This window comes from Semicossyphus pulcher, unplaced genomic scaffold (assembly GCF_022749685.1).
Source record: "Semicossyphus pulcher isolate SPU_LCO1_2020_fin unplaced genomic scaffold, fSemPul1.0.p SCAF_14, whole genome shotgun sequence".
Taxonomy (NCBI): domain Eukaryota; kingdom Metazoa; phylum Chordata; class Actinopteri; order Labriformes; family Labridae; genus Semicossyphus; species Semicossyphus pulcher.
Window position 1 is genome coordinate 17,081,967 of NW_027211648.1, and position 15,303 is coordinate 17,097,269.

Sequence of the window (15,303 nt, forward strand, 5' to 3'; positions counted from 1 at the left end):
TTTGTAACAGGATCTAGTGATGGGAACAGTTTGGGGGCCTTCCCATCTGGCGGGAAGGCTGGAGTCTTGTCCAGTTGCACCCCAGAAATCACACTAACAGTTGGAATAATGCAGCTCTGTGTATTATGGGCTTCGCTCTGCAATTGTGGGTGCATGTGCTCACGTGCGCCCTGTCATCCTGCCCTATTTCCACAACTCTTTCCATCCTGAGAGAAGTGTTGAGCTCATTGCAGTAACAGTGATATTTGCGCTGATGCACACATCTGTTTGTCTGATCAAGGGGCTTTTTCCATGGACCTACTATACATTAGCATTAGCACATCGTACCATTCATCACATCACGTGAGCGTCACAGTGCAGCCGACCCAGAGATCAGCTTGTCGGAAAAACACAGTAGCTGCGCAACACTCAGTCCTCCCCCGCCCCCCCAAAAAAGAGAGCGTGCATCTGTGGCCAGAACATTTCTTTTCATTCTTCCTCTTCCCACCGAACTCTGCAGGCTGGCTTAGGCTAACAAACATCTTATAAACTCATCAATTACTGTAACTAGATCCGTTGGGAGAAGCTTCTGAATTTCATGAATGCATTTTTTCCATCGTTCAGGGCGCAAAGGGTGGGGGAGATGCTTCCCTCTTGACTTTAAAAAATGTCTCAACCGAAGAGGGAAAAAAAAAAAGAATCCCAGTAGCAAAACCAGTAAGCACGGCCGGTTGAGCCATGAATGGGACTGGGAGTGAAACAGAGCCTCAGTGTGGTGTTCTGCAGGGAGGAGGAGGGTGTTATTAGAAGGGGCACAGCCTTTGTGGAGCTTAGGAGTGCGTCAGGTCTTTCTGCCTGCCCAGTGTACCTTTTGTAGCGAGATGACTGAGCTCGCCTGATCGACTGTGACAGGGAGTTAGAGCGGGTCCAAATGGAGAGCATTCTCTATGATCAGCTGTCAACCATCATTAATCACACTCTCCCTTTATCTCTCTCTCTTGTGCGCGCTCTTAATCTCTTCCTCTTTTTGCTCACACAACTCCCCCCTTCATCCTCTGAAAACTTTTTTTTCCTGCACCCCTTTCCCCCCCACTTTTCCTTCCCCTTTTCTTCTGTGATTATTTTTTGACACAAGACGAGGGGGAGTGTTTTGATGAGGGCCGATCAAAGCTTTACAAACCCAGATTATATCGACCACATGTGTTTTACAATGCTTCCCTTTAAGCTTTCTCAAGGAGTTCTGAGGGCTCCACGGCTCGCGTCTGTGAGGAGATTTATTGCTTTCAGTTCGGGAAGGAAATGAATGCTGCACTTGTGCCTTTTTAATGGGAGTCTGATCATGTCAGGACGGATGGCTTAGGCCTCTCTCTATCAAAATAAGACTGTGTGGTGCCTTGTTGGGAAAGGAAGGTAGTTATTGGCTGTCATCCCCTTTTTCAGATGTATTATGTAAGTTATTGGATGCTTGATTCAAAGCACATTTTTCTTGGTGAATTATTTTCCTTTAACAATGTATTTTATTAGGTATGTTACCAGTAGATAAGGTCACATGTAAGTTACAACAACAGGATGTTAGAGTCCTTTGTATCTGAATGTCAGCTGCTCGCACACAAAGATCCAAACTGTTAAAAAACATCATGTTAGATAACCCACTCTGCTGTTTTTATGCCCCACTTGTTCGACTTTTTGGGTTCATTTTCCATTGAAAAAAACTGCTGACATCATTTCCTCTAACCCAGTGTCATTCAGAGTGTGATGTGTCAGAGAGAATATTGTCCCTTTATCTTTCTTCGAGAGGAAGCTGCTTCCAGCGGTCATGTCATCGGATTGGAAGTCAGCGCGATGTTTTCGTTCTCCGGCTCACTCAGGCCCCACGGTGTAAAAGAGCACCAAAATAAACAGAGTGCGCAGAGAGGGAATGAAAGGGAATACTGTTTGGGAGCACAAACACGGCAGCTCGAACTGTACGTGGAATGCTTTTTTCTACTGGATGACTGGGTCGGGATGAGGAGGGAGGGGACAGCCGGACAAAAGGCTTAAAGCGCTGAGATGAATGAGCAGATCTGCCGGTAACTACCAGGAATAATGAAAAAGATCAACTTTGAAGTAGAATTCTTTCATGTCGATTGGAAACACGCTCCACCTTTCTTTATTCAGTTCTCTTCCATCTGTCTCTCCCCAGGTCTCTCTGTGTACCAAAAGCTCTTCCAAACCCAGGAGCCCGCTCACAGATGACACGAAAGCGACCAGAGGCGCACCCTGCCCCTCTGCCGGCCTGACAGGTGTCTCTGCATGTAACCGCATCTCCGCAGAGGTGTATTCTGGGAAAGGACAACAGACGCAGATGAAAGCATGCCAGACATCGAACAGGGCTCTATTAACTCCTCTGCGATACAGCTACAGACATGCGAGAGGAGAGTGTGCGACGCCAGGAATGCCAAGCTTTGACGCAGGTTGGGATTTTGTTGCGCAGCTCAACATCAGTTGGCCTTTTCAGCTCCCTGCCCCCCCCTCTTCTCTCCACTCCTCCCCTTTGGTTACACACAGCCTATGTACCAACAGTTGTCCGCCCTCATTCTCTCCGTGCTACTGATGCCACAGAAAGATTTCACTGACAGATAGCCTTCAGCAGATGCTTCTTTAAGCCCCTGAGGCATTTTAACTACAGGATATATCATTTTATTCTCTGCTCATGCAGCGGCATGTGCACCAAGAGCCATTCACATAGAGTCTTTATTTTGAAATGTTACACAAACAGGTGGGATGGGGGTTTTGGTAAGTATTGCAGAGGTAGTATTTAAAGTTTTCCCTATAGGCTTAAAAATAGTGAATTATTGATTGTTAGAGCTTCATCCTTGTTCCCTGTTTACCAGGACTAGGGGTGGGAATTGCAGGGAAACTCACGATACGCGATATGTGGCCCACGATAACGATAATATCACTATACAGTGATTCTGCGATAATTCTTATATTGCTAGACAATTATATAATGAATGATACATCACGATATCTGATTAACTTCCGCCAATTAATCTCCATTCGCGTAACCTCATTCATGTCACAAGCGCCAACGTGGGGAGTCATGAAGTAGTGATGCAGTGAGTCCAAATGGCAGGGAAATCTGTTTAGAGCGTGCTACATATTTGTAAATGAAAATATCGATATTTTGCACCAGCCTATCAGTAATTGTATTACACGAGTCAGGAGGGTGCAATGGTTAGCGCTGTTGCCTCACAGCTGGAAGGTTCCTGGTTCGAGTCGAAGTGGGCCTTTCTGTGTGGAGTTCTCCCCGTGCGTGCGTGGGTTCCCTCCGGGTCATCCGGCTTCCTCCCACAGTCCAAGACATGCTCGTTAGGCTCATTGGTGACTCTAAAATTGCCCGTAGGTGTGTTTGTGAGCGTGAAAGGTTTTCTGTCTCTATGTGTCGGCTCTGTGATTGACTGGCGATCAGTCCAGGGTGAACCCCGCGTCTCGCCCAATGACAGCTGGGATAGGCTCCAGCCCCCCTGCGACCACTGAACAGGCTAAGCGGAAAAGATAATGGATGAAGTCAGGACGATGATATATTGCCGTATGGATATTTTGTCCCACCCCTAACAAGGATGATGTAGCACTGTCGCCAGGAAATTTTATATAAAGAAAAAAGTTGGCTTGTTGTTTTTCCTGTTGAGATGTTGATGTTGTTTTCCATGGATGGACCAAATGTATTAATATTATTAGGTATATTATTGTTATAAAGTCAGTATTTATTTACTGTCCACCCAAAGGCTTTTCGGCCACATCTGTAGCTCAAAGCTAAACTAAAAGGACTTGTGGTTTTTAATGGCCTCTCCTACAGTGAAGGTTAAAGCTGCACCAGCAGAATAATATATAATATGTTGTGGATTTCTTGTTGCTTGGGACCATACAGCGAGTTCACTCAGGGTTTGTTAATAGAATAAATCATCTCTGTTATATATCAGTACATTCAGTATGTTTATGATGACTTCAATACTTGAACTTCTCGCATGTCTTTGTCATATCAACCGATGATTATCAGTGTGATTTTGCACACATTGTAGTTTTAAATGCAGTACAACACAACTGGTTTTAATACACTTGAACTTTTTTGTTGTCTTTGATTGATGTTACACGTCACGTTGTGGATTTGCTACTGTTGAAGCCAGTGCATGCTGTTTTACAAATATCCAACAGTACAGTCAAAATCAATGTGTATATCGTCCTGTGGTGATACAGAGTTGTTTACAGTCATTTTGTTGCTGATTGTTTACAACACACATGCATGGAAATGTGATATTTTTTGGCTGATCATGTCAGTAGTGTAAAGCATGTGCGGTGAACAATCACTGGCCTTTGATTGACATGTACCTTATTACTCATTAAAAAAGACTTAATGAACAAAACAGAACGATTCCAACTGTCCATTTTTTAATTAAAAAAAAAGGTGTTTCCAAGAGTAATAAGAAAAACATTTACAGTTCGTGATCTAGTTAAGTGTTCACTTAGTGACATACATCGTCTCATACAACAGAAAGGCTTCACTTTAAAACAAAACGATCCCTGGAATCCCTCTCGTGTTGTATCACGGAGGTAAACATAACCATGGAAATACTACTTTGAAATAAAGGTTGGTTTCCAGCATGTTTTCTTTTTTTTTTTCTACGGTCATTTTTTTATTCAATAGCATTCAATCCTGAATGAACAGTGTCGGGAGCTGCGGCGTGCACAGAGTCAGTTTCCAGCTCGGGCATTTGAAGGTGCCCTGTGTGTGTCAGGTCGGGGGGTGGGATCTCTCCATCTCTGATGTGTGTCCATCATGCTGAGTCCAGTTCAATAACTTTATGTCCTTAGGAATGCAGTGGTCATTGTTGGATTATGCATCTGTCCGCTTCCATTGAAAACGTGCTCTGAATGCTGGAATATGGAGAAACATGAGACATAAGGCGATTGCTGAGGAGGTCTGATGGGTCTGCGAGCGCCGTCAGTGAAGTGGTGTTTGACGAGTTGATGATTGTGAGCAGATTTGGTGGACTGCTTCTTTTGTATTTTTTTTCAAGAGAGCTCGGGCAATGGCTGGAAGCACTGCTGGACCCCCCTCTAAACCCCTCATACCCGCTCCTGAGTAGTGCTGGGAGCAGTCACATCCCATGTCTCTCGCCGGGGCGGGGGGGGGGGGGGGCCTTAAAGCCCTGATGTCTAGCTGCACTTGCAGGACTTGACGACCATGTTGGAGAGCTGCTCGACTTTCGGGGAGCGTCCCACGTAGTAGAGGATGGTGAGGGGCTCCAGGTCCTGAGGAACACAACAGGGTGAGGCGGATGCTTCGGGGTTCAAAGTGTTGTACAGGCTCAGCAGCTGTGGAGGAAACAGCAGAAGAAGGTACAGATAAGCAACCAAGTCTCTTCACGGATTAATGACTTTGACATGTTTTGGTGCTTCGTCTCACCGAGCTGTGGGTGGTGTCTGCGCTGCGAAGGTAAGGACATGGACCAGAGCAGAAGTTAGCGTAGTACCCTTCAGGCTGATGGATCCACCTCCACCCCAAATCCTGCCGGAAGTTAATATATAGTGGTCGCACACAGCAGTTCTCCTCATAATTGCTGCAGACAAGAGAAGACAGAAAGGATTACACACTTCATTTCGCAGATAACACAATATTTTAAGTGCTGTATACATTTTCCTCCCTATGGCCTCACAGCCGGAGATGAGAGAGACGTTCATAAATTCCACTCTTAGGTGTGCCCTTATTTTCCCTCCTGGAGTCCGCCCAGGTGTCTTTGGTGCTGCCTGTCAGCCTGACAGAGGGAATCCAGGCTGAGGAGACGCCGCGGAAGAGGAGGTAAGGCTTGCTAGCACCGAGACAGATCCGGACTTGTCGCGGCTAATACCTCTGTCATGCTCGTCAAGGCGATTAACAAGCTGTGCCCATGTATTCCTCTGCTATGTCATCTATTTTGAGACGTGACAGCTGATATTTCCATTTCATGTTGCCTTGGCTTGTGTACAATTACAATACACCCCCCTGCCCGCAAGACGGTAATAGCGGCCATTTTTATTGGCACAGTGTGCAGGTGCATCAAGAGGAATTCAGGCAATCAGCAATCCAAGCAGTGTATTACATAATGAGAAAGTGTGTCTTACTTGAAGCAGTAATTGGTGTCAAGTGCCCGCTTGCGCCTGCGGGAGGAGGACTGGGCATCGAGCCTGTGAGGAGGCAGCATCATGAGGATGAGGTGAGGGTACAGCTGCTCCTTTTGTTTCTTCACACGGCTCTGATCGTCATAGTCTGCTTCCATATCTGCAGGAGCAATTCAGTTTAGTCTGGAGGACACAAAGATTTGTTGGGAATCGTAAAGATGTCCATGCTTCAGTAGCTGACTTCAGTGGCTTCCACTGTAACTTTTACAGTAATATCCAGACTGGACTTTCCTCATCTCTGGCTCACTTTTCATCCTTCTCCTTTTTTAACACAGGTCCCTAACTTCCTCCTTCCCTCCACTCATCCCCCCTGGGCCTACGTCTGCTCATCCAATCTGCCCCTGATAGTTAAAGCAGTGGATATCTCAGGAGAGATGATGCTTGGTGGATGTGTACGCCTCTCTTTAATTCGGGGCCAAGCGTCTGAGCGCCGTGGCAGCACATTCCTCGTGGCCGAGCCAGTCGAGAGTGTTCCCAGGACCGAGGGCCCCGGTGCTAAGTGAGATACCAGATCGATTGTGTTCCCATGCGCTGTGTCTCGCTCTTCCTCTTAGAAAGGAAACACATTATCTTACCAAAAAGACCGCAGGAACATGTAGATGAAAGGGAACTATTTTTTGGAGACCGCACTCAAAATAAGGAGAGTATTGTGTGTGTTATTGTATAATAACCAGATTCTCATCCATCCCAGGAAGCATTGCACAAGAACAGACCCTCCACAATGACTTAAATGAAAAAAAAACAAAAGGCCTGGTAAGTCTAAAGTATTTGGACATTCATCAAATCTTCCTTTTTTAGAAGTACAAGTCCATCCTGCCAACACTAGAGGGGGTGTCCTGCAGAGCAGGGGTTCTCAAACTTTTTGGGGCCAGGGACCCCAGGAACATTTTCCAAGGATCCCCTCATCATCGCAACACCAATTAAGCATATGCTTACTACCATTTGCACTCTTAGAAGCCATTGGAACTGTTTGTATTGTACATTTTTACTCTGTCCCAAGCATAACTTTTCGACTGCCGCTGTAAGTCCAACTCTTGTGCAATTGTGTGTGGCTTCTTAGCTTTAGCAATCCATTGAGCCACCAAATAAGAAGCCTTCTGTGCTTTCTCTGAAGTTGTGGCCAGATTCACCATGTGTTTTCTGCCGGGTGTATGTCTCGATCTTCCGACGGAAAAAATATTTTATGTTGTCCTGATATTGCAGGTGCTTTGTAATCAGATGTCGCTTTAGCTTGGCTGGCTTCATAGCTTTGTCTGCTAGCACCCGAAGACACATGACGCATTTTGGTCTCCCGTCACTGTTCTCAATAAAATCCAAACTCTATATACCTGTCGTCATATTTTTTAAATTTAGCTAGTTTTGGCTTAGCATTACTTGACGATATTTCAAATATTTCTCCATGCGCGCAAGCTAGCTAGCTGGCTAATAAGCCAAGCTAAGCGGCTGCAGGAACGGTTCGCTGCGACCTGAGTGAGTTGAGTGATTCATGACAGATTGACTTGATGTGTCACAATCACATCAGACGTGGGTGGGAGGAATGGACACAATATGCTTGTTTCATTGGCGCAAAAAAAACGTGCAGTTTTTAATGATACAGCACAATATTAAATAGTATTATAAATTCATTATAATTATCACTTTGAGAACCACTGCTGTAGAGGCACTGTTGCGCCACCCTTACTAGAAATAACTAATAATAAAACGATTAAAAGTAAAAATAATTATGACATTATGGAAACATTTGAAACAGACACTATAAGCTAAAACTTGAACCCAAAACAAACTCCTCTGTGTAACAGTTTATACAAGGACCTGAGCCCCGCTAATGCAAATCATCCTAAAACAAGCGCTGCCTCAACACCGCTAATCCGAATAAACCAAATATTCCAACAAACACGAGATGCCTATCGGGAACATTAGACAAATCAAACAGAGGTAAATGTTATCTGTGAATACAAACTGGCAGAAAATCTCTTCACTGTGAGCAGAGAGACATCCAGACCAAATACAGACTCAGTGACCACAGTCTGGCTTTAGAGACGACATGACACAACAAATGCTGAAAGCCAGAACAACTGGCCAGATTTAGAGAAAGATAGGCTCTTCAAGTTTAATCAGTAAAGCAGAATTCTTGAGTCTTCTGAATGGGGATGACAGCAGGGAACATTACATTAATCTAGGCAATGGAGATGCAAGATATTTAAAGGAGATTTATTTTGGGAAGATGTTTCTTACTTTAAGAGAAATAAGAACATACCAAATGCAGTCTCACCTTTGAACTTGACCTCCAGCACCTCATTGGCGTTCTCGATGATGTCACCATTAGGCCTGAAAGTGTGGCAGGGACAATGCACGCTGATCTCCAGGCCGAGATTGGTCTCTGAAGGGGGGAAACAAGAGCAAAAAGATGTGAAGCGCTGACATTTCTCCCTCATTTCAGAAGTACCCCGTGCTCTTTAAAGGGATATGTAATAAGGTGAGATACACTGAAACTTAGAGGTGTCGCACTCACGTCGATACATCAGCCACTCCCTCACTGTCTCCGTCACATCAAAGGAGACCCACTCAGGCGTTCCCTTGGTCAGGACGTTCTTGCCCCCGATGTACCGCTGTTTGGCTTTGGGGTCGTCTTTCTGGAGGATCTGTGAGGAAAGATGAAAATGTGACCCAGCTGCATAAACTCTTTCTTTTACACACACACACACAGACACACACACACACACACACACACACACACAGAACCAGAGCTGTCTGTCTGAGCCAGACTCTCCAGGATGCCTTGGGCCAAATGTCTACTCCTCATGGAAAAAGTGACTCCCTGTGTTGATATCCCCATTTTGCAAGTTAATGCCTGCGTGTTACCCTCCTGCCAATGAGAACCTGGCCGTCCTTCACATCAGCGGTTCAAACTTTGACTTTAGCCGGGCTCTAAGAAGAAGAGTCATGTAGTTAGGAAATAAAGCAGCGTTGCAGGTATCTCTGCGGGCGTTCTTGTCATATCTGTATCACCATGTCGAGACACAAAAAAACATTCCTATCTCCATCAGCACCTCTCTGAACAAAGGTGTTTATCAGTAGTTCAAAATGTGTGTGTTTGGGTGGTTGGTATGAGCACTTAGCTCCACAGCAGTGCCATGGATAACCAGGTTCCTGAACATTGTCAGGATCTAATCTGGCTTCCTGTGGGAACGAGGGGCCAGAGGACCGCCAGCGTCAGCCCTTTGCCAATCAGCTCCAGCCTGAAAAGTGTGGGGGCGAGCGAGAGAGCGGCTCCATTTACTCCCCCCGGTGGGTGACCCTGCCTCTATCTCCTCCTAGGCCCCTGGAAACAATCTTAGAGGGCCTGACAGTCTGTATTCAGGGCTGGCCAGAGCCTTGCCTCAGAGGCGGTATGCAGTCCGGAGACGCTTGTCTCCCTGGCAGGAAATGTTGGAACCTGATCATTACTCCTAGTCTCTCACGGGAGATTAATGAGGAAACCGAATAGAAAAAAATTCCGTCCTTGCCATCCCACACACACACAGACATCTAACAGATGCTTGCTTTAACACACTTCACAAAAAAATGCTCATAAACACAAAAACACAAGCGCGGATCCATAAACCCCCCTGTTGAAAGCAAAACACCTTACTTGATCTAACAAGGATGGACAACTGCTGAGATTGACAGCTGAGAAAGAAGGAATGGCCGAATGGTAATCTAGGGTTTCTTCAAGACGGCTGTGCAAGCTCTTAAATCCGTCCTAATGTGGAATCCATTTGACTGTACGCACATGGAATAATGATCAGCGCATGAAAGGGGGAGAGAGGGATTTGGACACCCTAATATAAATGTTTTCATCCCTCTCGCTGACCTACACAGGCCTTTGGAGGGAAATCGAGCACATTACCCCCCTGCGCTCGGCTAACAGTGGAAACGAACGGTCAGTTCACACACCTGGTAGAGCTCAATCCTCTGCTCGTTTTTCTTGGCGTTGTGGTTGTTGATCCTCAGGGCTCTAAACTCGGCCCGGAACAAGTTTGTGGAGTTCTTCTCCATGGTCGAGACGTTGAAGCGGAATACCTTGGAGGTGATACCCTTTGGGCAGTAGGGGAGGTCATCTGCAGGTAAAGAGGAAATTATGTAATTAAATAGCTTATACTGGAGCTCTAATTGTCTGTGAGAATTCCTTTAGCCCTAATCCATCTGTTACCTCATTGTGTGTATTTCTACTGACATCATTACAGAGGAGGACATGTTTACCTTCTGATTATTGATGAGCTTTTTACAGAAGATTTCCCTCTTCACCTTTATGTTGTTTACAGATGAAAAGCTTTTACTACTTCTGACTATTTCTAGGTCATTCCAGAGGGACATTGGCCATTACCGCTAACCATCTGCTTGTGCTTTGTGCGGTCCAAGTTAGCAACAAGTTGAAGTCATGAAATGAAAACCAAATGTCCCATGTGGTGGAGGAGCAGGCTGCCGTGGGACAGCAGCGCCCCCCCCCCCCCTGCTCCCTCCAGCTCGTGAGCCCAACAGGTGCTCAGAGGACTCGGACAGCCGCCAAGAATTCCCTGGACCCGAGAGGAACATGTGGGCTCACGTGCTGGAGCAGAACAATACCTGAGAAACAACTGCGGAGGGGGACACTATCAATGCCGCTAAGTACAACTGTATGTGTCATGTATGTGTGATTGTGCGCTGACCTTTGGCAGAGTCTGCGTAACAAATGGCCACATTGTGATGCTATCTGAAAAGCTTCCTGTCCCCTCTCTTTTATATCATAATACCATTGAACAGTTTATTAATTTAACAGGCCGAGCACATGCAGTGTCGAGCAAAACAAGCACATAGCAAACTTTTTACGGGCCAAGTGGAAACAGTCATTTACAGCCAAGCCATGGCTAATTTATTACCCCGAGTTTGAGCTTTATAAGCAGGCTTCATATGTGCTGCTGGTTGAAAGGGGCACTGCACCTTTAGCTGATTTGCACCTCGAGCTGTTTGGGGACAAATGGAAACTCAGAGTATCCGTTGTTTCTGTGTCGTGCAAAAGAAACCTTGCACATCTCCGAGTATCTGTACTTCATTTGACCCATAATCCTATTTCAGTCATCCCAGTCATTATCTGATATTTCCACTAAGTTCCTTTTTTCAACTTTCCCTATTTTTAGGCGACCTTTTCAGCATTCATCCCCGGCCAGATATCTGTCCAGTGTTTCCACACAATCTATAAGGAGGAAACCTCAGTAGCCCTCTCCTCCCCTCACTCACTGCTCCGTCTCAAACCTCCCCCACCCCCTCTGCCTCCCCCACAGAAGGTGGAAAGCCCCACTACGAGGGGAGATTTGAAATTCTAATCAAGTCTTTGGTTTCCTTTTTGGATGACCTCATTTTTCCCATTGCAATGGTTTTAGGTGGATTTCACATTATGGCTTATTTTTGCCAAGGGTCTGAGAGGTAATTTGTTCCATGTTGGTAAGTGGAGGGGATTGCTTGCACAATTAAAAAGACATACATTTATGACCCCCACCACTTTTAGATGAGAGCTATTAAGACTAATTGTCTCACCTGTAAACTCTTATTTCTACTGGAAAATCTACTGAGAGGGAAAGAAGTTTTTTGTGTTCAATATCAGCCAAATTAATTTACTATAATAAATGTATACAATGTAAGCATTATGGTTGTAAACAACATACATCTACCGTTATGACTGCTGGTTTACTTAAATTACCCTGTTTTTATATGGGATTTTGAATAGAGAATTTTGTTTATCTCATTAACACGTCTGCAAAAGTTTCTTTATAGTCGCATATGAAATCCTTGATAACAAAATTATTCCAAATGAATCTCTTAATTAGTTTGAACCTAGATTACTTTTTAAACGAGCAATTTAGAGACAAATTTGTACAGTAAATTCTGGGGGCAGACGTTGGAATAGCTCTGTTGTAAAGCTTCCCATAAAGTGCCTCGCCCAAACGCCACTCACCACACCTTGCACCCAGACAAACGCTCACCCTCCTCCTGCATCTGGGATCCCTTTCCTCTCATGACACAGAAACTCCCTGGTTTAAAAAAAACAAACTCTCAGGAATCACCTCTTTCTGCCCTCTTGCCCCGAGGATTGTCTGTGATGTCAGTCTCTCCAGTGCTTTGACGAGGTAAACAAAGGAAATAGGAAGCATAAGGCAGCAGGTGCAGGCCAGCTGCAGAGACGTCTAAGTCTTCTAAAGGGCAGCAGAAAACTCTGTGGAAGCTTGACTGCTCTATAATCAAGTTAAATAAAAGTATCTTACATTCTGCTGCTGTTTTGTTTAAGAATACAGATTTCAAATGCTGCTTTTGTATGAGAAAGGAGTCTCATCTCTCTACTTCCTTCTGGGCCAGACATCGACCGTGACAGGTCACTGCAGCAGATGAGATAATGGGATGCAGCTCTGCTCTGAAGAAAAACAACTTTTTTCCACTTGATTAAAGATGAGGAAGCAAGAAATGGTCAAGGCGTGGGAGTTGTATCCGGGGAGGGGGGGATGCTGTTTCTCTGGGAGCAGGCCAGAGACCTCTGTCTCTGTTTGCTCAGATGACATCATCTTTCTACTCTCCCATATATCAGATACCCCGCTGTCCTCAGCACAGGTTTCTACTGACCCAACACTGAGTCAATGATTGGCTTGAAGTTTTTGCCTCAGTGTGCACAGCACCACCGTTCTAATTTAAGCATCAGCAGGTCCTCAAAATGTTATTGTGCCAAAGGTCATGCCTCAGTTCAATTAGGCCGTTATCCCATTTCTTCAACAGCACTTGATTTATGATGACCTCCTAATGCACCAGAAGTGGGAGATCGATTGCTGCCCAGTCGCCGTTATGCCTCATCCAGTCTTAAATGGCTAATTCTTTGATTTGTATTAGTAGTAGTGTCTGAGAAAAAGTAGTCTGGAGCAAGTGGAAAGAAAAGTTTCTGTTTAACTGTTTAACTCTGGATGAAAAAAAAAGCTAAACTTGACGATATTCCCAAACACTCCCACCTTCCAAAAACTGTGAATGTAAAACTCATTATATCCAGCCGGAATGAAAATGAACTACGCTGCAAAATTACAGAGGTGACAGACATTATGTACATACTGCAACATGCACTGCTCTCTTTAAAATTACATAATGGAAAGGCTGAGAAAAGTGCAAATTAATGTATGTTGGCAGCTTCTGTTAATTTGTTTTATACCCTCCTTGGATAAGCTGTTTGGTGCACCAAGTGTTGCCAATAGGAGGTTATGTTAATTTCCTTTATTATCACCTACAGTATATCCTACATGAGGCCGGCATGATGTGTCCTGGGCACCTGGCCATCACTGATCCCACTCCTTAGACCTCTGTTTGTTTTGGGAGCTCCGGCTACCTCTGACCAGCGGATAAACCTCGAGCTGTGTATTTTTGAATGTCAGGAGCACTTGGTCGGACTCGTGAAATGGATTTGATTCAGGGCTAATGCAGGGAACCAGCAGAGGCTCTGCTTTGTGTCACAGCGCAGCATAAACACCTGTTGATTTGAAAATGGTAACACCACCACCAATCCACCATAACCGGGCTCTGACCGTGCATGGGCACAGATCCAAGTCTCCCACTTAAAAAGGGACTTTCTCTGGAGAATCTGCTGCTCGGTCAGCTTCTGTATCTGATTTCTGGAACAATCAATGGACCATAGTTTATACAGGAAATACCAATATGGATGAACAAGGGAATTAGATCATAACACTGAGCTACTAGAGAGCAGAAGAGGGGAAATAGAAGTGAGAGTCGTAACAGTGGATGAAAAATATTGGGTAACACACGGCCAGAAAATGGAAATGAGGTATTGCAGTTGGCAATAAATAGTAGACTTAACTGCCTGAGAATTTTCCCTGCTTAGGAATGTGTCAGACTTAGGCTGGAGTTCCCATGGCTTTGGTGTGAGGTATGTATGAGGAATGGTGCTCATTCCAATTAGACTGTTTACTTTGCCCTCTCCTTTTACGCACAGACGCGCCTGTGCGTAAAATCTGCACATATTGACTTTTTATCTAGAACATAGCCGTTTGTTTGTTGCCTTGATCTGCGAAGGTGCAAAAGAAGCACTTGAATAACCATGATCGTTAACAATATACTTACTGTTTTCCGGCGGCCCACTGAGCATGTTGAACTTGTAAATCTCTTTGGCATAGTACTCAGTCTCCGTGTTATCCTGTCCACAACTCTGCTGCCTGTCTCTGCCCAGCTCCTCAATGAGCTCCTTGGTGCTGTTATAAAGGGCCAGAACCTGAAACGGCACTTGACTCGGACCTGTTGTCTGAGGCGGGCTGGTCAGCCGGAGTTTACTGAGAATCTGTCCCCGGACCGCCTCTACTCTCTTTTTCTTGATGTGGTCGATGTCCACGGTGGTGCAAGTGGACAGCGACAGAGTCATTGTCACACAATTTGAGAGGAGGAAAAACAGAAGTGCTTTGCCCAGATTCATATTTCACTCTGCGTTCACTCACAACCGAGGCTTGTCAAGTAAAAGAAGACAAAACAAAACTAAAATCCCGATTTGAATAGAATCCCTTTTTCTCTTTTCATTCAGGTCGTGAGTAAGTTCTGTTCCTGGAGGATTCCCATTTTCTCAAGTGCTATGTCATCTTTGCAAAATGCGCATTTGCGGTGGAGCAAATCCGTGCCATTTTGGAAAATAATCTCAACTCTTCATTAAAACTCTTTGTCCTACTCTTCATTCCCCCTTGTCTCTTGCAAACATCTCCTCTCGCTTTCTTGAGTTTACTGGGTACCGATCTCTGCACCGCGGTTCACTTTCTCCATTGCATTGAGCTCTTTCCATCCACTTGCGCGTGTGGAGTCAGTGCGCCTCTGTGCCGCCTCCCTGCAGTCCTGCCTCAAACACACTCAAACGCTTTCCACTCTCACTTGCACTTTATAGCCACGAGCTGTGACGTTTACGAGGGAGGGGCAGCAATTCATAGACTTAATTCGGACAATGAAAGCGGTCCTAATCTTAATAATACTTTATCTAAAAACTTTAGAAAACGTGCGTAATATAGGGACATGTGTGATTACGAAAGAGTGGTTCACGAATAAATTAAGAACCCCCTCGTGTTTACTTATCTATCGAGGGAAAAA

The 15,303-nt window shown here is 45.1% G+C and overlaps 2 protein-coding genes across 2 annotated transcripts in view; one reads left to right on the forward strand and one right to left on the reverse strand.

The window, feature by feature from the left end:
- The window catches only part of ttll5 (tubulin tyrosine ligase-like family, member 5), a 51,303-nt gene extending 46,820 nt beyond the window's left edge, over window positions 1-4,483 (forward strand). The window contains exon 31 of the mRNA XM_069661298.1: window positions 2,162-4,483. Coding sequence (XP_069517399.1) covers window positions 2,162-2,214 — 53 coding nt within the window. The 3' untranslated portion in view covers window positions 2,215-4,483. The remainder of the gene's footprint in view (window positions 1-2,161) is intronic.
- On the reverse strand, window positions 4,391-15,059 carry tgfb3 (transforming growth factor, beta 3). The gene is made up of 7 exons (XM_069661300.1): window positions 14,302-15,059; window positions 10,114-10,277; window positions 8,690-8,819; window positions 8,450-8,557; window positions 6,121-6,277; window positions 5,426-5,579; window positions 4,391-5,334 (listed from the first exon to the last, which is right to left on the reverse strand). Exons 1-7 carry the CDS (start codon window positions 14,645-14,647, stop codon window positions 5,176-5,178), a joined length of 1,218 nt encoding a protein of 405 aa, XP_069517401.1. The 5' UTR covers window positions 14,648-15,059; the 3' UTR covers window positions 4,391-5,175.
- Window positions 15,060-15,303: the final 244 nt, after the last annotated feature.

Excerpts from the sequence above, each read along its gene's own strand:
- tgfb3 (XM_069661300.1), bottom strand. The coding sequence starts at position 14,647 with ATGAATCTGGGCAAAGCACTTCTGTTTTTCCTCCTCTCAAATTGTGTG. Across the intron at positions 8,820-10,113 it reads AGAGGATTGAGCTCTACCAG|ATCCTCCAGAAAGACGACCC; the intron begins GTGTGTGAACTG and ends CTTTCCTCACAG. Across the intron at positions 6,278-8,449 it reads GCTGGAGGTCAAGTTCAAAG|ATATGGAAGCAGACTATGAC; the intron begins GTGAGACTGCAT and ends TTGCTCCTGCAG.